The sequence below is a fragment of the Temnothorax americanus genome, unplaced genomic scaffold (assembly GCF_048541705.1).
Source record: "Temnothorax americanus isolate GAGA-0224 unplaced genomic scaffold, ASM4854170v1 Scaffold10, whole genome shotgun sequence".
Classification (NCBI taxonomy): domain Eukaryota; kingdom Metazoa; phylum Arthropoda; class Insecta; order Hymenoptera; family Formicidae; genus Temnothorax; species Temnothorax americanus.
In genome coordinates this window covers 1,804,493-1,824,941 of record NW_027509231.1, presented here as the reverse complement: position 1 = coordinate 1,824,941, position 20,449 = coordinate 1,804,493, and the positions used below count along the sequence as shown (strand labels likewise).

Below are 20,449 nucleotides of genomic sequence, written 5' to 3'. Positions count from 1 at the left end.
TTCAATTTCATCATTTATTGCACATTTACATGTGACAGAACTTCATTGCAATCGTGTGGTTCTCGCGGGGAAAACCGTTTAAAAATCCAGCAAATAATAAAATAAATAACAAATTGCTCACCTCATGGTTGCTTCGCCGTCGTTCGACGCCTCCCTGGGCCTCCTCCTCCTCCCTCCGCGGCCGCTCATTCATGGCGCTCTCCTAACACTCGCTAGAACACAAAATTAACTATTATACGATATTGCATGATTAACTGTATACACGCGGTACTCCCGACGTCAATCATTCGCGCGACTCGACGAAAAATCGATGCAGGAAATGCGTACAATCTCGCGAGATTACGATCCGCCCAACACTCGCGATGTCCCGCGACAAATGTATCTGAAAATCGCGAAGAAGAATTCGCGTGAATCGCACGGTCAACCTTACGCGCCCCGGGAGCAACCTACCGTCGCGGAGATGCTGCACCTGTTGCTCCCAAGTGCAGTTTCGTGCACTTTTCACATTTCGCATGACAATAAAGTAGCGTTCGCTCGCTGTTTCACGGCGATTGCGATTAGAATCGCGCGTTACAAAGCAGATGGATGGAGCGTACGGGTTAAAGTTGAGAATAAACGTTCGCGGAACGCGATACCCGGAAATAATGATCGTCGCTCTCTCTCGAACTCGCGACTCGCGACAGATTTCGGTCAAACTCATCTCGCGAAATATTTTAAACGACGTTTACGTCGCGCCAGTGTCAAATACTAAGACACGATTGACTATTGAGTATGAGACTCGTAACGATTGCGCTCACCGATTAAATATGCCGTGACGAATAGAGATGCGTCCTGTATATATCGATCAGCAACGTTCCGCTCGCGACGACGAGAGAATCGAGAGTGACGCCGCCATATTAACCGCATGATGCCGCGCGACGGATTTCGATCAAACGCATCTCGCGAAATACTCGTTTTAAAAAGTCAGCGACGTACCGGGCGACGTCGAATCTACGTCGCGCGTGTGCCAAATACCGAGACACGATTGAGCGATGAAGCTTATATTGCGCCTACCGATTATACCAGCCGCGACAAATAGATCCGTCCTCTGTGACGCTCCGTTCGCGGCGACGAAAGATTCGAGAGTGACGCCGCGATGCGCCTCATCTTGATGCGCCTCCGCGAGCGCCTCGCGCCTCGCGATAGATCTCAATCGAAAGCATATCTCGCGAAATATTTCAAGCAATGCATCTCGAGCTTCAAATCTACGTCGCGCGAGTGCCAAATACCGAGACACGATTGAGTATGATAAGGATTGCGCCTACCGATTATACCAGCCGCGACAAATAGATCCGTCCTCTGTGACGCTCCGTTCGCGGCGACGAAAGATTCGAGAGTGACGCCGCCGGCCGCACCGATTTCACAGTGACGTCACTGACGCCGCGCGCGACACGACGCGAGTCAAATTGGCGCCTATTACAAAATGATTGCGACTGCTCAAAAGTACAAAGTAATAATTTTTATTTGCTATTCATCTCTCCACTTTCATCTCTCCTATTCCTTATATCACTTCAATTCCTTTAAACAATTAAGTCGAAAAATTGTTTCGAGAAACGCATAGCTGTCGATTCGATCAATTAACGATCCTTAGTCGCGCGGATCAATTAATCGGAAAATTACCGCGTAATGTACCGCGTAATAACTGTAGGTAATAGTCGTTTCGAAAAATAATAATATAAATTCACTCATGCTGTTCGACGCTCGCGCAAATGACAATAACGAAACAAGATATGTTGCATGTACAAAAAAGAGAAATGCCAGCGAACAGTGAAGCAATTAATTTCTTTTCTTCATTTAATAAAACCTAGTTTGATTTTTCTCAGAGTCTAAAAATCTGAAAGAAAAGGATTTAGAAAAATAGAATAACAACAATTTATATTATTTCAATTTTTATCGTAAAACAAATAAATTTTTTTTATTTCAATTTTCTATCAAACTCATTTTTTTAAGAATAGTAAATTAATTTAAATTTTTACTTATAAAAAAATTAAAATAATATGCGTATAATAAGTTTGCCATTGGTAATCACTTGTTAATATCAATTTGAGGGATTTTTAAATAGAAAATTGCTAATAATCTCTGCTATAAACAATTTATAGTAGTTTATAAAATAAATGTTACTTGGAGGAAGAGATCCATCTTATATGCTACGTTACAAGTTTTAATCGAATTGAGGTCATCTCCATATCTATCTAATGAATTTTGAAAGTAAATTTTACTATGAATCATCCATCACACACATATATCCCGAACCTCTGCAAACTTCTTTTTTCAAAAAAGTTTGCAAGTTTGCATTATCCCGCTTCTTAGATACATACCTAATGCGGTAAGAGCAAAGCAGTCTGTATACTATACGGTCTCATAATGGATTTAAAAAATATATATACGTCAAAGAAAAGATAGGAGAGTGCTAACACAAAGATGGAAAGATATAATTAAAAAACGAAGATGCACGAGAAAAATATGATTTGGACGCGGTGCTCTCGCTATAAAATAACAATTTTTCCTTTGGTATATAATCCGCACTTTTCTTAATTATATTAAGAATATATTATTAAGGATAATTCTAAATAGTATCCTAAGAGTTCATCACACAAAAAATATTATATGACTTATCAATCTTGATTGAAACAAAAAGATCTTTAGCAATTTTAAGAACGTAAAGCTAAACGTGTTATTTTTTCAAACTCAATTTTCTTTGCATTTACTCGCCAGAACTCTTTTCGAAATAGATCGGTAATTCTGGAACTCTTTGTGAAAGAGCCTGCAGATGTTCTTGTTCAAAGAATAATTCTATCAGTTATATCGCAATTCTGAAAGCAAGATGCTAAATTGCTAACTTTGTAAGGGTGCCGACATTAAGCAGAAGTAACTACTTCAACCGTCGGTAGTTGCCCCCATTCAGCATTGAACGGCACGAGGCGGGTCCGGCAGTTTCAATTCCGGTTATTACGACGTAATACTCGCTGATGTCTGCACGATGTGTCGCCGTCGTAACCGAAGTATGCATAATAAAGTTGCAAAAGTGTAACTCGATGCCGCACAAGCGTCTTGGGAAGTACATAGCTATTGCTGCTGGCCTGTTTTTTACGGCGATGGCGGCGGCTAAATGGTCGATTCTACTACCGCGAAACTGTGTGACTGCTCACAATAAAAAACGTAAAAGAGTTTACGTTTCTTCTCGTGTACTCCATTCCGATCTTACGACAGTTTCATACGCGGATCTCGGAAATACTTCGGGCAAAGATATATTTCTTAAACTCGATCGCATTCGCGTATAAAATATATCTCGATTAAAGTCGAATCTATTACATTTGAAATCTGAAGTTGTCTCATTGGTTACTTAAACGAGAATCTCGTGTTAAAACAATATTTTAACGATACCGTACGACCATAAAAATTAACAATATGTGCTCTTTTCCTCGTTATTAACTAGATATTAGCACAAGGGGCGGATAATTATACTCCCCGTTGGTCGTAAATTCAACATCGAACAGAAAGAGAGCTAATCGGCTGCGCAAAGAAATGAATAAAAATATAGGCGCGTGACACATATTGCACATCGTACAGAAGAAGGGGCATGAAGACGCTATTTTAACGGATGCTGCACAATAATCAGCCAAGCGTGATACGTGACGACGTCGCACCTTCTGAATGCCGCTCGTACACGTATATATAGCAATGGGTTCTGAAAGGGATCGCCATAATTTACAGAGAGAGTAAGCAAACACACTCATTTAAACTCCAACACCGCTCCAGCCCCATTATCTTGGGGTTAAAGGTGGACCCCCGAAGAGGAGGTCGGCGAACGACGGATACGAACAGTCGTTGGAACGGAGATAGAGCGGAGATCTCGTGCTACTACCACTGACTGTTCGAGGCCACAACGGGGCAGAATCTAACAGCGAACTATAATGGGGTTTCGGTTTATCTCGCAGTCGCCTGAAAGTTTTCTCTCCGCGCGGCGGCACGGAGGGAGGTGAAACAGGCGAAAGCGAGTCGCGCACGCCGAAGGATGGGAGATCGTCCGATACGTGAAGCCACATTAATTACCGCCACGTCCCGAAGACCAACCATCCTCGACGTAACCGTCTCTGCCAGCCTGCGATTATGTCCAGATTGCACGCCGACTCTCTCTCCGTTTCCTCGTATCGCGACCGTATCTCTCTCTCTCTTGCGTTTTCTCACGCGAGTCTACCCTATCTTCGTGCCACGGTGTTTGGATGTCGGAAATTTCAAACACGCGCCGGTACAACTTTCGCCGTGATTAAGGAAGACCGCGTCTGCCTGACGCCAGATTCTACGAAACGGGTAGTCTGATTAATAATTCGTGGCATCATGGCATGGTACAAGGGGAAAAGGGCGAGGGACCTACGGGTCCTTGCAGGCTCACTTTACCAAGAGTAGTTGCCGAACATCGGATAACTGTCTTCCGTTACACACGCGCGGAAGAACAAAACCGATCGCTGTCGTGTGTCGTCGGAAACTTCAAACACGCTCAACTAACTTTGTCGCAATTAAGGAGTAAACGGAGTAAATGGCGCAATTTTGGACGCTCCCTCGAGGCAACGAGCTTTTGGGTTACAGTGGTCGTTTGGTCGAGTTTGGTGACGTTGGCCAAATATTTAAATCAAAAGACTTGCACGTGATCAGAAGACGTGTCGCGGGCGCAACGTAACGAGTTGTTGAGCGAGAACAATTGCGCGAAGCGAGAGAGAACGATGTGTCAAGTAAATAAGGATGCGGAATACGAATACGAATACGAATTCCTCATGCTACATGTGCACGCACGCAAGATATCCTGCGAGATCATTCGATGCGACCCACATCCGTATATAGCCGTCCGTGCAAGTATGAAACACGTATACGAGACACGCGACCCTATCCGACCCTAAGACATTGTACTCTTGAGAGCGGCGGTTGCAGTTTTCTCGCTGGTGGTTCACCGACGGAGAGCGAGGGGCGAGAGAGGAGGGAAATGCGGAAAAACAGTCACGTTTATCATAGAGCTCGGGAAGCAGAATAGCGCGAGGTGGATGCGGGAGATAGCGCAGGAGAATGGCCTACGCATAAGAATAAAGTGCTGTAATGTACATTGTCTCGCGCCCCTCGCCATAAAGAAGAATGCTAAATGTCTAGCTGCGCGGGAGCACTCGACACAATGATTTAATTATGTAAAGTTCGTACGAAACATAAGCCAGTAACATGCTTTATTATCGGTGTATGTTCAGTTATTAAAATACGATCGTAATAATTGATAGATTATAATAATTAATTCACTATGGCCCGGTTTCACCAACGTGATTTAATCTAATCGGTCGATTAAACTCACTCTTCGTCTCTTTCTAGGGAAACAGTTGGAAAGAGCTGAAGAGTGAGTTTAATCGACCGATTAGATTAAATCACGTTGGTGAAACCGGGTCTTATAGAATACAACCAAGTATTTTGCAAATTGTGGGTAGAGCGTGACGAAAGATTTCATCTTCCTTCCCATTTACTTAAGAAATTTACGCCTAAAAGTGCTTACTTTATAAGCAAAGTAAAAATTTCACGAAATTACATAACGAGAAAGTAGAAGTGAAGTCGTATTTGAACATCACAGACAATTTAAAACAATGTTAATGTTCACAAATAAGAAAGATCGCGAAGTGAAATGTAAATGTATACAATGTACACGCACACACAGGCACGCAGGAGAGGAAACTACTAGTTACCACTGACCCTGACACTCCAGAGTGAATTTGCGCTAAATGCAATTCTCGAGAAAATAAACCGGTTTATCATCGAGCTTTCATACATATATGTACAACTTAAAAAAAAAACGAAACTGACACGAAAGTAACGAGGTAGTCAAATTACCAAGTAGAATTACCGCGGAAATAAACTCCTTCTTCTGCATAAAAATCGAATTAGTAAAATGACGAAAGATAATTCTCTCGTTTTCTCGTGAAGCATTTTCTGAATTAAATGTTCGTTCCGGCTATAGCTCTTGTTAAATAATAGACATAAAACATGAAAGTAATGTAAATATGAGAGAGAGCTATGGCATTCGCCGGGAAAGGGCGTAGTACGCCCAGGAAAGTACGCCGAGGCCCGGTCGACGCGTCCGTCTTTTTCCACTGCGAGGCGACGCAGTAGAAATCGACGAGTTTGCGCGACAAAGATGATCTCGCAGCGCGCAGAGGCAGAACAGACCACGCTGGTACATGCGCAATGGTGTATTGATCCTGCGAATTTCAGATGCACGTACCAGCATCCCAGTGGTCCAGCGGCTGTACATAATGTCATTTCTGCTCGACGTTCTTCCGGCGTTTCGCGAGCGGAACGATCCGCGCGAATAAAGAGAGCCGGACCGGAGTCCGCCCGGGGTATCGCCGTTTGATAAGCGCGCGCCGGAGATCGAACGTAATCCCGGATTTACGGTAGATTATGATACACAAGAAGGGCACGGGATAAAAGCACCGTATTTAGAGAACGAGTAAACGGGGGAGGCCGAAGCGCAAGTATGCCACGATCATTTAGATTACGCTCGATACACATATACATATCTCCGACGATACTTCGACACTTATAAATAGGTGTTCGGTGAACAAAATCGATAAGCATTGACAAAATATAGACGCAGTAAGCAGTTTTCGGAATAGTTTTCGTTTTAAAATAATAGTTTCTGTGGATAATTATAGTGTAAGAGCGACAATTGCGCCTGGAAAGGATCATTCAAATTTATGTTAAAGTGAAAAATAACAGTATTATGCTAATTATTTGTTGAAATATCACTTTGTAGAGATAATGTACCTTTTAAGCTTTTACGTTAACGAATGTATTTATATAATATCTAAAATTTTTTGTGCAACGCAACAAATGTTAACACGATCTGTGAGTTATATGAATGTGTGTTATGTATAATGATTCTAGCAAGAAAAAATTGTGCTGCTCGAAACACTCTGGAGCACGAAATTATTACAAGTCTGTTATCGATAAGCTCGCAAACTTCATTTTGCTATTAATATCTCAAGGTTTGATACACTAAAATATTTTTCGTAAAAATTAATACGGACAGACGGCTGTGCTTAATGCAACAGGTTCATAAGTCTACAACTAACAACTCGCAAAGCTCACTTAAGCCATCGACATAGCATTTTAAATACTAATTAAATTAAATCGTAGCTTCAGCTGAGACAGTCGAGAAAAGTATTAACGACATAAGTTAAATTAAAAAAAAAATCAAAAGTGTAGAGCAATCCCGAATTTAAAAATTCTTATTTAATATTTTGCTTATTTTCTCTCTGGCTAACAAATTATTTTATGTCAATTTAAGATAGAAAAATGTACAACAGACAAATAGAAAAAAAATTTGCACTATTATAATGAATATTTATGTACCTTATATATATAATTTTCAAAATATTAAATTTGTTCATTTTTTAGATAATAACGTTCTCAGATATTTCAAGATTTATCTCAGATAAATCTACGAAATAAATCGGATAATCGCAAGTCGGTTTCTTAATATTTTTTTGCAGGATGCATTTGATGAGCCTTATTTAATCGCACGTTTGATCGCAAGGCAAAATGATGTTCTCTTTAATCATCCTGATCCTCTCGGTGGGGATCTGCTACAGCAATCCAGACGCTAAGAGACTTTACGATGATCTGCTCTCAAATTATAATCGGCTGATTCGACCAGTATCCAACAATACTGATACTGTTATTGTGAAACTAGGGCTCCGTCTCTCACAGTTGATAGATCTCGTACGTAGCGCTATAAATATAATTTTGCCGTTATCGAAAATTGTATTAATAAGTTTATATGCAACATATACATAAATTACATGTACAACTGATACGGGGCTCTCTGTACACCTTTAATAAAACCTGTTCGTCATTTACAGAATTTAAAGGATCAAATCCTAACGACAAACGTCTGGTTAGAGCACGTAAGTGTTAAGTTATATGAGAAAATTCCAGTGACTTTTGATTGGTGTCGAGGTTGCGAGTCAAAAGACCAACATGACCGAAGCTGAATTAATAATTTCAGGAATGGCAGGACCATAAATTCCAGTGGGATCCCTTAGAATACGGAGGTGTCACTGAGCTCTACGTGCCCAGTGAGCATATATGGCTGCCCGACATTGTACTTTATAACAAGTACGTGATGCTGCGTGCTCTAGTATCTCTTTATCTCTTTTACGATTATCGCGATCAAAAAAATATAAGCGTGATGTACTGCAAATTGCATTCCTAGCTTTATTGATTCTTCATGCGAATATTGTGAATTATATCCACATTAAAAATTTATAAACGCATTAATTCGAAACAACGAACCTTTATTTTCAGTGCAGATGGAGAATATGGCGTGACAACAATGACTAAGGCCATTCTGCATTACACTGGGAGGGTGCTTTGGACTCCTCCGGCAATTTTTAAATCTTCCTGCGAAATAGACGTTAGATACTTTCCCTTCGATCAGCAGACCTGTTTCATGAAATTCGGCTCGTGGACGTACGATGGGTTCCAAGTAAGTAAATCCAATATCTTGACACAACAAATACAAGGTAATTACAAAATTGTTAATCAGACCCTTGATTAATTTTACCATGTATAGAAAGGAAATTATGAAAGTTAAAAGCTGCACAGAGAGTTTGTAATCATATACACTCATAGATTCGCACGGATTACGTACGTACATACAATTATACAAACAATATCGTTGTGCACGCATGTACACGACAATCATTAATTATGTATAACATTTTAGAAGACAAAGCTTATCAATAAAAAGATTAATGAAGATAGCTCAAAGCGTAGTTAAAATTACACGTTTGAATTTATAATTGTATGTATTGTCAATAATAATTAAATATTGTTTTTCCGATAACTCACGCACCAATAACCACGTTGTACTCTCAGTGCCTTTTATTAACTCTACATTATTTTAACTTTAAGGTCGACAGTCCTTCGTAAATTTTTTTCTATTCATGTAAAAAATGAATCTCTAGTGCGTCACTCATTTAAAAATATCTTCCTCAGATCGACTTAAAGCATATTAATCAAAACGTGGGCGACAAGGTCGAAGTAGGTATCGACCTGCGAGAATATTACCCAAGTGTGGAATGGGATATATTGGGTGTTCCGGCGGAACGTCACAAAAAGTACTACCCGTGTTGCCTCGAGCCGTATCCCGATATTTTCTTCAACATAACTTTGCGTCGGAAAACACTGTTCTACACGGTGAATCTTATAGTGCCGTGCGTCAGCATCTCTTACCTATCGGTCCTGGCCTTCTACTTGCCGGCCGATTCCGGAGAGAAGATCGCGCTCTGCATCAATATCTTGCTATCCCAGACCATGTTCTTCCTACTGATATCCGAGATTATACCATCCACGTCGCTGGCGCTACCATTACTCGGCAAGTATCTACTCTTCACGATGATCCTAGTCGGATTTTCGGTCGTGATAACGATCGTTATTCTCAACGTGCACTACCGCAAACCGAGCACCCATAAGATGCCACCTTGGGTAAGAAGGATCTTCATCAGAAAATTGCCGAAACTGCTTCTGATGAGGGTGCCCGACGATCTTCTCAACGATCTTGCCGCGCACAAGATACACGGAAGAGGAAAATCGGGAAAGAAAAGCAAGTTCAATGCTGCTATCGCAGCTGCGGCGCAATCATCGATAATATCTTCGCCGGATTCTGCCCGTCATCAACGAATCGATGGTACGATCTTTTCAAATTGCTGTAATAGATCCTTTGTTTTACATATATTGTGCATTTTATACCTTTTAATGTATTAATCAAAATTACTCGCATATTAGAAGAAAAATACCAACCAGACGCAATAAGGTGTTTATATACTTTCCTACATTGTATATTGTAAAGAAATGATTATATATAGTTATCGCTATTTCAGGTTGCAACGGTTTACATACGACAACTGCCCATAATCGATTCCTAGTCGGCAGTTTAGCATACAATGGACTTCCAGCGGTCATGTCCGGTCTTGACGAGTCATTGAGCGATGTAACGCCAAGGAAGAAATATCCCTTCGAGCTGGAAAAGGCTTTGCACAATGTCATGTTCATCCAGCACCACATACAACGCCAGGACGAATTCAATGCGGTAAGCACTTTCAGAAATCTGGTAACACAAATAAACAAAAAAGTAGAACTAAAGAGTATAATTATAATGCAAACATCTGAAAGAAAGTATACATTCTGTTACTTTTAAAAATACGAAAATATTACGGATAAAATCGAGGTGTATATGAAAAACTAAAAGAATCAATTTTAATAGAGGAAAAATTCGTTCAAAATCATTCATGCTCTCTGCAATAGATACATATTCCCGTGTACTCGTTCGAATATATCGTCCTATATATTGATCACTATGTTCTCCATTATGTCATTGCAGGAGGATCAAGATTGGGGTTTCGTCGCGATGGTCCTCGATCGCCTCTTCCTGTGGATGTTCACGATAGCTTCGATAGCCGGAACCTTCATGATTCTATGCGAAGCACCGGCGCTCTACGACAACACGAAGCCGATCGATATGGAATATTCTTCTGTTGCTCAACAGCAATTCCTGCCGCAGGGCCAGGAGCTGCTGAAGACTATCGTATTGTAGGCGTATTCATTAAGACACGCGCGATGTGTTTCTAACGTATTATCAACGTGCGAAAGGAAGCGGCGAACTGTCTTTCCGAATACAGCAAAGTTGTGATAGGTCATGGCCGTGCCGTGGAACCGAAGAAACATTCTCCAAACGCGAAATGCAGCTCGCGATCGTTCATTATATACATTACGATTCGTACTCAAACATTCAAATTATTATCTAGATAAATTACGAATCTCGATTTTAAGGCATATATATATATGAAATATATATATGAAATATAATAGTTATACCATGCTAGTCTATTCGGTTCTAGGAACTGGCCTAATGATATAAACGTGATTTAATTCTGAAACAGACAATTCGCTGGCTTGCCTGGTGAGCGACGATTACAACACGATTATATTCCCGAAACAAATTGTATTTGTATCTACTATTATACGCGCAAATAGTGCGCGACTCGTTCTTTGATAACGTCTATTGATGTTCGCAATGTTACAGCAGAAGACGACTCGCGATAGGTATCATTTATAAAACTTTTGGTAACGTTGGTTACACAGACGATTATATAACGGTGGTATCTTATCCGCACACCAAAATCTAACTATATATAGGACAAGTTTCATGCTCCAATTAATATCTTCCCGAAGAGCAATCAATTCATATACGTAGCTTAGTTTTTCGATAAATTATTAACAGAACTTTTTTCATTACGAGAACATATATATACTCGAGTTTGTTCGATATACTGATGTACGTATTAAAAAAGCAAAAATAAAAATTAAAAAATCAAAAGTTAATTCTCTTTCTTACATTACATTACGCGCATGCGACATACCTACCTCAATTAGGGAAATACGAACGCGCTTAACTGAATATATATTTTATTATTTCATATATTATACAAAAGTTGTATGATACAATATTTACGTAAATACGTGTGAAACAAACGGAAAGTATATAGGACAAAATACATTTCTACGCAGACTAGTTTAGTACCTTAGTGCTTGAATATAAAATGATATACTCGTTTATGAGGTAAGTGAAGGAATTATCAGAACAGTGAAAGATTTCAGGCGATAACAAACGCAGAAGTTTGTTACACGCTAATTAATACTAAAGAACACATGAAAAGTCAAAATTATTAAATTAATAAAAATCATTATTTAATTAAAACAACAAATTGACAAAAATCATGATTTAATTGGTGTTCTAATAATTTAACAAAAGTTCAATATAAATCTTTGAAAATTAAACGCTCCTAGTTCTAATTATTTAATTTTCTATTTAAATTATTTGTTTAATTATATATAATTAAATAACCAGAACATATTGACTTGTAAGAACGTTTAACTTCTAGATTTATATTAGAAGTGCACTACAACTGCAAGAAATGTTCAGCAATAAAAAAAATTTCAAAATTTGGAACTTTATAGGAATATTATAATAAAGTTCATCAACAAATGAATTAAAGAGAAGTTACAGGAACAAGAGCTAGTTAAGGAAGATCATAATTGTATACAAAGAAATTAGAAAATGGGTACATTTGAAATAGCAAGGCTCCCTGTGTTGTTCTACGCAAAATTAAAAATGTAAAAATATTAATTGATATAATAAATGTAAAAACAAAAACAGAATTTATAGAAAGAGAGGAGAAGGATGAAAATCTTGATTATGCAAGTCAAGATCTACAGTAAAAGGATTTAAGAACATGTCAATTACTTCCTCAAAAAAAAAAAAAAAAAAAATGCTTTGTTGTTATTATTATTCTATCTAACTTACTTTTCTCTACAAAGTTTCAAATTTTTTCACTTTTTACGTTGCCAAACATTTGTTGCAAGTTTTAAGTTATTTTCCAGTACTACATTTCTTCAAAATAAAAAGTTTTTTCAAATGTAAAAAATTATAAAACACTGAATAACCAAGGATATCAAGAATAATGGTTAATAATTACCTTACTTTTAATGTATTTATACTGTATTTTACTGCTCTCACATCCTCTGGCACCATAGAAAATATATTTTTAACAAATGCAGCGTCATCGCAAAAAATAATAAAATGTACGTGAGCTATCATTTAAAACCACACAAATAATTTAGTAAGATTAAAATACATCCTAAAAATAGAAGGAAAAATATAATGCTATGTAAAAAATTGCATTGTATAAAATCTTTTCCCAACGCTATTATATGATACATAATTTATGTAAAATTATAGGATCCTGTTTCTCTGAACTGCGTGAAATGAAAATGAAACATTATTTGGTGAATAAATCTTAAACTTCAAAAAATGGTCGGCTAAATAGTGGTGTATCCAAATGTAAGGTTAATCGCCTGTAGTTTAATTAATAGCTGCTGTCATTGGTTGTTAATTGATAATTAACTAAGTATAAACTTATCAACAATTATTATTATGAAGACAACGGAGAAATGATATAAAAAGTGCTATTTAAGTTATACATCTATTTTTTAGTTCGTGAATTTCTACACACACAAAGCAGTGTTCCTCAATTAACAAAGCATTGCTCATTTTATAATATTTGTGAAATGTTATCGCTCAAAAATAATTTTTAAAAAATATATTAGCATGTATGTGATAAAAAAAACTCTCATTGTTTAGGAAGAATATTATCTTAATATAATACTAGACTGTAATACTAATTTAATACTACTTGAAAAACAAATTTCTCTTTCTATAGCTATAAAACTTTAGAGAAATAAAAAACGAAAAATATATAAAATGAGAAATTCAAGCGAATGAGAAATACCGCTATATATTTTTTGAGCTCCTCATCAAACTTGCTCGTTCTGGAATGTTGTTTATTCGGCTATCTGGATTGATATGTGAACAGAATTATGTCATGCGTAAAATAAGAATAATGCATAGGTCAATCTGTTTTACTTATCCGACTTATCATGGATGTCGAAATACGAAATTTGTAATCGACAAATGCTTTCTTCACAGTCCCTGACGTTTTAATAAGACTTTAATAAGACATTATAAATTTGTTTCCAGCACAAATCTATCTGCAGTCTTAATATAAATATAAACATATTATTATTAAAACCAAATTTTAAATAACAAAATCATAGACTTATTATATCTTCATAATGTCTTCAGACAGAAAAAATTATCAAGAATATATTATCCTTACAGTTAGAGTATGTAAAAAATAACTATTAAAACATATATAACTTGCGATTTCGTAGAACCGATAACTATTCTTAAATGTAACTATAATCGATAAATGAAGCAAATAGAGAAAAAGAAAGATAAGAGAGAGGAATACATTTCGTTTTTGCTCGTTGATTTTATAAGCTATCTCAAACAAGAAGATGCTTTTTGTTAACGAGAGAGTATATATAGATGGAAGAACATAAAAAAGTTTTTAAGGAAGTATGAAAAAGTCTGTCAATAATCAATATGAGAAATCCGAATCATACATTAATCCTTTTAAAGGCAGGTAGTAAAGGTTGAAGGATGGTTTTTCAGTAAAGCATGGAAGACTGCTAGGATTTCCGAAGTATCATAAGAGAACGTAAGAATGGAAAAGTTTGAGAACTCGTGGATCTTTTGATACAACATGATGGAATAGTTACTAAAACTTAAATAACATAAGCCAGAGAAAGTTCGGTCCGGCACCGAGAAATATTAGATTATCCAAGACTATACTTCTCAATCTAACTTGGAGTAAAGAGAGAACGGAATACAACGGATTATAATGCCGCAAGACACGGAACTTCCTTTCGTGAAATCTCTCTTCTGCTGCCCTAGTGCTTATCAGTTTTATCTCGATGATATTGTATGCTTAAATATAAATAATTTCTTAATAAAATTGAAATTAACTTATACATTCTTATTACGCTAGATGTTTGCAAATCCTCTTTCATTGTACGCAAAAATATACGCTCTTCTTTATGATACGCTTATATAATATCTATTCAGTTAAATCCGCGGAGGCACGCTTAGATATACATGCTTGTGCACCCGCATATCAAGTTTCACAAAGAGAAAATAAGATTATATATACTCTTCGTAAATACTATTCTTCGCAAAGTTGGCAATACAAAAATAAAACAACACGAGAGTATTACCCTGGACACGAGACAATGCAGCTTTCACGTTATTTCCTGTTCTCCACTTCGTTTATAATCATGAACATCATAAGAAGTAATATAATTGAACTCACTTGTATGTATGAAGTGTATGTAAAATTACTACTACGTAAAATGGCTACTTAAAAAATATTCTCGAGACATAAAGAAAATCGATTTGAATATTTCTGTATTTAACGCAAAGCAGTGAAAGTGTCCAAAAGAATTCTCGTGTCCAACTTTCCAGCGACAAAATCGCATATATATAATTTTTGTTTTACATTAAAATTCTAAGAATTGCAATAAGACTTCTATATAATATACTAGACCGTTAATGATGATATTCAAAATAAAAAATGTAAATAATTTCGACAAAAAACTACACAAATTTAATATTTAAATATTGGAAAATATTAATTTTATATATAACTAAAAAATTATTTACTAAATATTCTGTAAAGTCCTCTTATGAAAAAAAGATTAAACGAAAAGATAATGAGGATTTCATCATATTTTAGAAAAGCAAAAAGTGATCACATGTATATGCAAAAAAATTAATCAAAATTTCTTTTTCACAAATTTGTTCACAAAAACTTTTTTAAATAAAAAAAAAATACTAATTTTTTCGCATATAAATCAGAATATCTGTCTTTTGCGAAGTACATCTATAACTATTTCCTTATAATCACACTTTGTATCACTTCTTGCTTTACAATTGCATAAGTATCTCACGTACACCAACAATCTAGTACATTATATTATATAAAAGTCTATGATATTTGTGATATCAATGTTCACTCGTCTATATCTATAATTCATACGACACATTAGATCAACCAGGACTTGATTGATAAATCATTTGCGTATTGTAACGCAATGACCTTTTTAAGTTTGAAGATTCAAGCATATAATTTGTAACTTACGTTTTCGATAATCCTTCTTTTCTGTAGTCTTTAATGTGTAATAAACGAAGAATATCGAGGTCTTAATAGAATTGTAGAGCGTCTCGATACGCGGGAGGGTTGAAACCTACGAGTGCGCAATTGTAAAATCAACCTTTCCACGTGCCGATGTAATTTTTGCAGTTTGGACAGAAGTGATGAACGCTCATGAAAGCGTTCATGCAATATGGCAGGCATGAGCAGAGGCAGCATCTGAAATAAAAGAATCCGAAATCTATCTAAGCTATTTATAAGAAAATCAAAGCTATTATAAGAAAATTGGCGACAACTAAAGTTATCTCTTATATCATATTCGATTTACATAACAAATAACGTTACCTTGCAAAGTATATATATATTACCCTGCAATCTATATATATTTCTAAACAAATAAAAAGAAAAATGAATACATACACATAATCGCAGGAATAAAAAACTTCATTGGGGATATGACCGATATAATATCCGCGAATTCCAAGTGTGTGCAAAACAAGTTTTATCACTCACCCAAGTAAGCAGAGTACGATGCAGCAAATGTGAGCACTCGGCTGATGATCCGATATCGTGGTAGTTTTAATATCGGCGCGACACGTCGGACAGGTCATTTTCACTGCATTCGGTCCTATGGCATACACTGTATGGTGTTGCATGACCCGTACTTCCGTCTGCGGCACGGAATTTAACTCGGGATTGAAACGCGGTTGCGACGTTGAGTGGCTCGAACCGGGATAAACTGACGGCGTAGGTATCGTCGTTTGATTTGGTGGCTGATGGTCTAAAATAAGACTTATATATAAGATTTACTCTATCCTATATATATACACACACACACACATATTGCTTTTCTTTTATCGTTGGAAAAAAAGAATTGAAATCAGCAACTTATATATAAAAGAAATAAGTAAAAAATATGTACGAGCAACTGATTCTCTTTGCAGATAAGAGACATTTTCTTATTTTACTACACGAAAAAAAATAAAGTTGCTTCAATTAAACGTCAACGTCACGAGCTGCCACAAGCATAAATAGTTAATTCAATTGGACCAAATATTTAAATTATTAAAACAATTATCTGATGTTTTTTGTTCATTAAAATTGACGTTGCATCAATCACTGATGCTATTGATACAAAAAATCATGCTTATTAATACATCATTTTTTTCCGTGTATGTACAAGTTTTGGAATGTGTGAGTTTTACGTTTCAATTTAATTTTACATTATCGAAAAGCTTTATCAAATCCGCTTTGTGCGTCAAGACATTACATGGCATGGGCATTTGCACTGGCGCACTTCCCAGGGGATACGGTGTGGGGACAACTGGAGGGTGCGTAGATGCTCCTCCTGCGTTAGCTATGGCTTCCTCATAAGACGGCGGAGCCAACGGTAGAGGAGCCGAAGGTTGGGCCGCAGCAAAACCCACGTTCTTCTCCATTTTTTCCTAAAAAAGTGACAAAATTTCAATTAACATATTACATCAAAATGCTAATATACATTAAAATACCAAAGCTATATAAATTATTTTTCTTCATAAAATTAAAAGTAATTTGAAATTTTTCATCAGTTTATAATTTGGTTCTCTTTGCCGTTGTAATTTATGAAATTTATATAAATATAAATAGCAATCTGTCTTTCCATTTATTACCAGGTAAACATGTATCATCGCGCAATTGAAATTTTACGCGATATAAAAATTAACACACACACACACGGTGTAGCTAGATATTGAATAAACAGTTTTATAATTTCACGATTCGTTTTCGTACAATTGTAATAAATGGAGAAATCGAACCAATCCATTCTTTCTTTAGTTTCTACATGCGTCGCGAAAAGATACGCGAGGATAATATTAAATAGCATACTTTGTCTCTTGCTAAACGTCTTTATGTTTGCAATAAAATGCCACGCAAGCATGCCACGAAGCTGCGCAAATTTAGTATGACTTCATCCGCAAAAAACCGAATGGAATTGTCAAGTATCGTGGTCGCCCATAATTTCTTCAGTAGCGCATATGATCATAATACTTTTTTTCCACGCATATATGTATAACTTGACATGTTAACGTTGATGCGTTTAAACGAGTTTCTCGGAAGATTTATACCATACATAAGGAAATGCATATTTCGCGGTATTTCATCGACTTTATATACACACGTTTATGCAAGTAACACAACAATATAACAAGGTCAATCCATCGCATAAATTAAGGCTCATAACTACTGCAACTACGTTATTATTATCTTTATTATTAGCTTTATTATCAAAGTCAAATCTTTTAGCGCAATACTCGCGATGGATTAAATATCTTCAAATATTGAGAAAATAACGGTTTTATTATTTCATTTCTAAACATAAAATCTAAACGTCAGCGAGTCTCGTTATTTAACATGAAATAAAAATTGCGCTTTAAAAAATTTCTTTGCTCAAAGATAATAATTACTGACAATTAAGATGTTCAGGAAACAGGAGGTTCCGCATTTTTTTACAAGAAGAAAGTGCGACACACAATTATCTGCAGATATAAATACAGAAGACTTAATATATGCTTTGATTTCAGGATTCAGTGGTATTACGTCAAGAGACTCTGTCTACGTAACGCAAAACGAATAAAAGGTCTGGGAAACATGGAAAATTGCAGGGTGTCAAGATAAAAAGATCATCGCGGCACGTAACGAGACTCGCAATATAATATTTAAATGTAAATAACGAACGAGCACACATTTATGCGCTGGCGCGCGAATAGAAAGTTGGACGGATGTTAAGTAACAGAGGCACGATATATATTTGCCAGCGGAGCCGTACGTAGAAAGCCTAGGATCCCGAGTGCACGCGCTCGTGCCTCGTAATACCTTGGACAGAGAGATTACGATTATCTTAGTTCTAAAGCCGATCCGTTTGACAAGCGCGAATTCATTTATGCTGCTGCGCCTGAAACATAATCTGCATTAACGTGATGCGATAAGCAATCGACAATAAGCTACATAAAGAGTATCTCCAGAGAGAGACTTCCCACCGTTTCATCCGTAAATTTTTTTCGACTTTAGAAGAAATTGAACTATCGAGCAAAGTAGATATTTTAGTAATTAAAATCGATAATTTCATATAATGTATAATATACAATACGTATTATTAAATTAAATAATATCCATCAAAAAATTTAAATGCAGGCTCCCATATTTCTGCGTATATTATTTTAACGGAAAACCATTTACAAAAAGATAATTTCTCTTTCTCAAACATCATATCGTTGCCAAGCGAAAAATGGATTATTGTTTCAATATCTCCGCCGTTTCCGCGTAATTTAATGCTTCCGCTAGGAAATGGAAAACTACGTACTTCATTAACGAACACCGATTGTGAGTCAGATTTTAAAAGGAGCCTCCATAAAATCGTAATGCGTTTTTAATTGATAGCGAATACAACGAGGCGAAACACGAGCTTATTATATACTTACGGAACCCGTTGCAGATAGATTCCCTTTCGCTGAAATGTTTCCGCGTCGTGATTTTCCCGGAGCATCCACGATCGCGCACGCTTGTTTCCGATCGGATAAGAAAGAAACAATAAACTAAGTATGTGCAATACGGATATAATAAAAGTGAATACTCTCAAATTGCTTGTTCTAAAGTTGAAATAAGATAATCAGAAAATTCTACAAAATTTTTAACGCTATATTCTTTCAATATAAAATTTTCCTTTAAATAATTCTTCGTGAAAATTATGAGATATCTGTATTACATTTTGAGTATTTTACATACATTTCTTAAATTATTATTGTAGAAGAAAATTTAATAAAAGTATATGCTAATCTATTCTACATTTGTTTATATATATAGACAAATAAAAATGATACATTTTTATAAATAATTATAAATATTATTTATAATTGATAAATATAAATTTATGTTATCATCTATGTTACATATGGAATATTATATAGGTATCTATAAAATATACCCTAAATATATAATGTACCTATCGCAAAATTTTTGCAAAAAATTATTTAAAAGGAAATTTTGTGACAGTAAAAAGTACACGCATATCAATGGCTTTGTAGAATTTTATGAAGAAAAAAAAACAAAATTAAATGATAAGTTTAACTTATAATTTATTAACGGTTATCTGGCCCATTACCAGTCATCAGACTTTTTAACGTGCGTCATCTGAATTTCAAATAACAAGCTTTTTCGAATTTCAAATTCTCCTTCTCATAAAATTCAACCAAATCGCTGACAACGACAAAAAACACATGTTTATGTAACAAATTGTACGCAATAAAATTAAATTTTATGATCGCGGACAGGAATTAAGTAACCTTTGTGACTCGCTGTGTCGGATAAAATCTCGATTACGAGCATACAGATAGATCGTTCGTAAATAATTTACATACACGCTCGGCGCAGACAATACGTCGCGAGTCCGTCAAAGCCCCGTGCGAAATAGGATTCCCCGTCCCGTCTCCCCGACACGATTGACGCACGCGATTAACTCCAATTAACTTCGCGCGTGTCCCGATCGAAGATGATTTGAGCATCGCGCGGACAAGGTGAGCGACGCGCAAAAAAGGGGAATGAAGACGGGAGGAGACGCTTCGTCGCGCTCGCAGCCGCCACGGTACTCACCCACGTCCCACGTCCTACGGGCGAATTAAGCAACCGTCCACGTAATCGTCGGGCGAATTAGGTTATCGGTCCCTCGGCTCTCGGTCGTGCCGTTAAAAAAACGGCGTCGGGGCACAAGTCGCACGTCACACGTCACGGAA

General features: G+C 36.5%; 3 protein-coding genes across 8 annotated transcripts in view; 1 reads left to right on the top strand and 2 right to left on the bottom strand.

Annotated features, from left to right (window-relative positions):
• The window catches only part of Nachralpha1 (nicotinic acetylcholine receptor alpha1), a 130,186-nt gene extending 129,078 nt beyond the window's left edge, over positions 1–1,108 (bottom strand). Inside the window, exon 1 of the mRNA XM_077410393.1 lies at positions 122–1,108. The gene's annotated coding sequence lies outside the window, so the exon portion shown is untranslated. The remainder of the gene's footprint in view (positions 1–121) is intronic.
• A 6,460-nt stretch (positions 1,109–7,568) lies between these two features.
• On the bottom strand, positions 7,569–20,449 carry LOC143899982 (lipopolysaccharide-induced tumor necrosis factor-alpha factor homolog). 5 transcript variants are annotated; one of them, XR_013257657.1, is made up of 8 exons: positions 20,310–20,439; positions 19,142–19,221; positions 16,954–17,128; positions 16,197–16,464; positions 15,672–15,902; positions 9,307–10,180; positions 8,365–8,574; positions 7,569–7,801 (listed from the first exon to the last, which is right to left on the bottom strand). XR_013257657.1 is itself a non-coding variant. In XM_077410860.1 (4 exons), exons 1-4 carry the CDS (start codon positions 20,219–20,221, stop codon positions 15,800–15,802), a joined length of 690 nt encoding a protein of 229 aa, XP_077266986.1. In that variant the 5' UTR covers positions 20,222–20,303; the 3' UTR covers positions 11,522–15,799. The 5 variants fall into 5 exon arrangements, 1 of the variants encoding a protein (XP_077266986.1); XR_013257658.1 differs by lacking the exon at positions 20,310–20,439 and adding an exon at positions 20,078–20,173; XR_013257653.1 differs by lacking the exon at positions 19,142–19,221 and having other exon boundaries at positions 20,310–20,449.
• Positions 7,612–11,449, top strand: Nachralpha2 (nicotinic acetylcholine receptor alpha2). Of its 2 annotated transcripts, none has more exons than XM_077410423.1 (7): positions 7,612–7,791; positions 7,932–7,976; positions 8,078–8,187; positions 8,377–8,557; positions 9,070–9,760; positions 9,954–10,162; positions 10,454–11,449. In XM_077410423.1, exons 1-7 carry the CDS (start codon positions 7,612–7,614, stop codon positions 10,664–10,666), a joined length of 1,629 nt encoding a protein of 542 aa, XP_077266549.1. In that variant the 3' UTR covers positions 10,667–11,449. The 2 variants fall into 2 exon arrangements, with proteins under 2 accessions (XP_077266549.1, XP_077266559.1); XM_077410433.1 differs by lacking the exon at positions 10,454–11,449 and adding an exon at positions 9,859–9,886 and having other exon boundaries at positions 9,954–10,085.

Excerpts from the sequence above, each read along its gene's own strand:
- LOC143899982 (XM_077410860.1), bottom strand. The coding sequence starts at position 20,221 with ATGCTCAAATCATCTTCGATCGGGACACGCGCGAAGTTAATTGGAGTT. Across the intron at positions 17,129-20,077 it reads GTATTGTCTGCGCCGAGCGT|GAAAAAATGGAGAAGAACGT; the intron begins GTATGTAAATTA and ends TCACTTTTTTAG. Across the intron at positions 16,465-16,953 it reads AGTGCAAATGCCCATGCCAT|ACCATCAGCCACCAAATCAA; the intron begins GTAATGTCTTGA and ends GTCTTATTTTAG.
- Nachralpha2 (XM_077410423.1), top strand. The coding sequence starts at position 7,612 with ATGATGTTCTCTTTAATCATCCTGATCCTCTCGGTGGGGATCTGCTAC. Across the intron at positions 8,188-8,376 it reads GACATTGTACTTTATAACAA|TGCAGATGGAGAATATGGCG; the intron begins GTACGTGATGCT and ends CTTTATTTTCAG. Across the intron at positions 10,163-10,453 it reads GCCAGGACGAATTCAATGCG|GAGGATCAAGATTGGGGTTT; the intron begins GTAAGCACTTTC and ends ATGTCATTGCAG.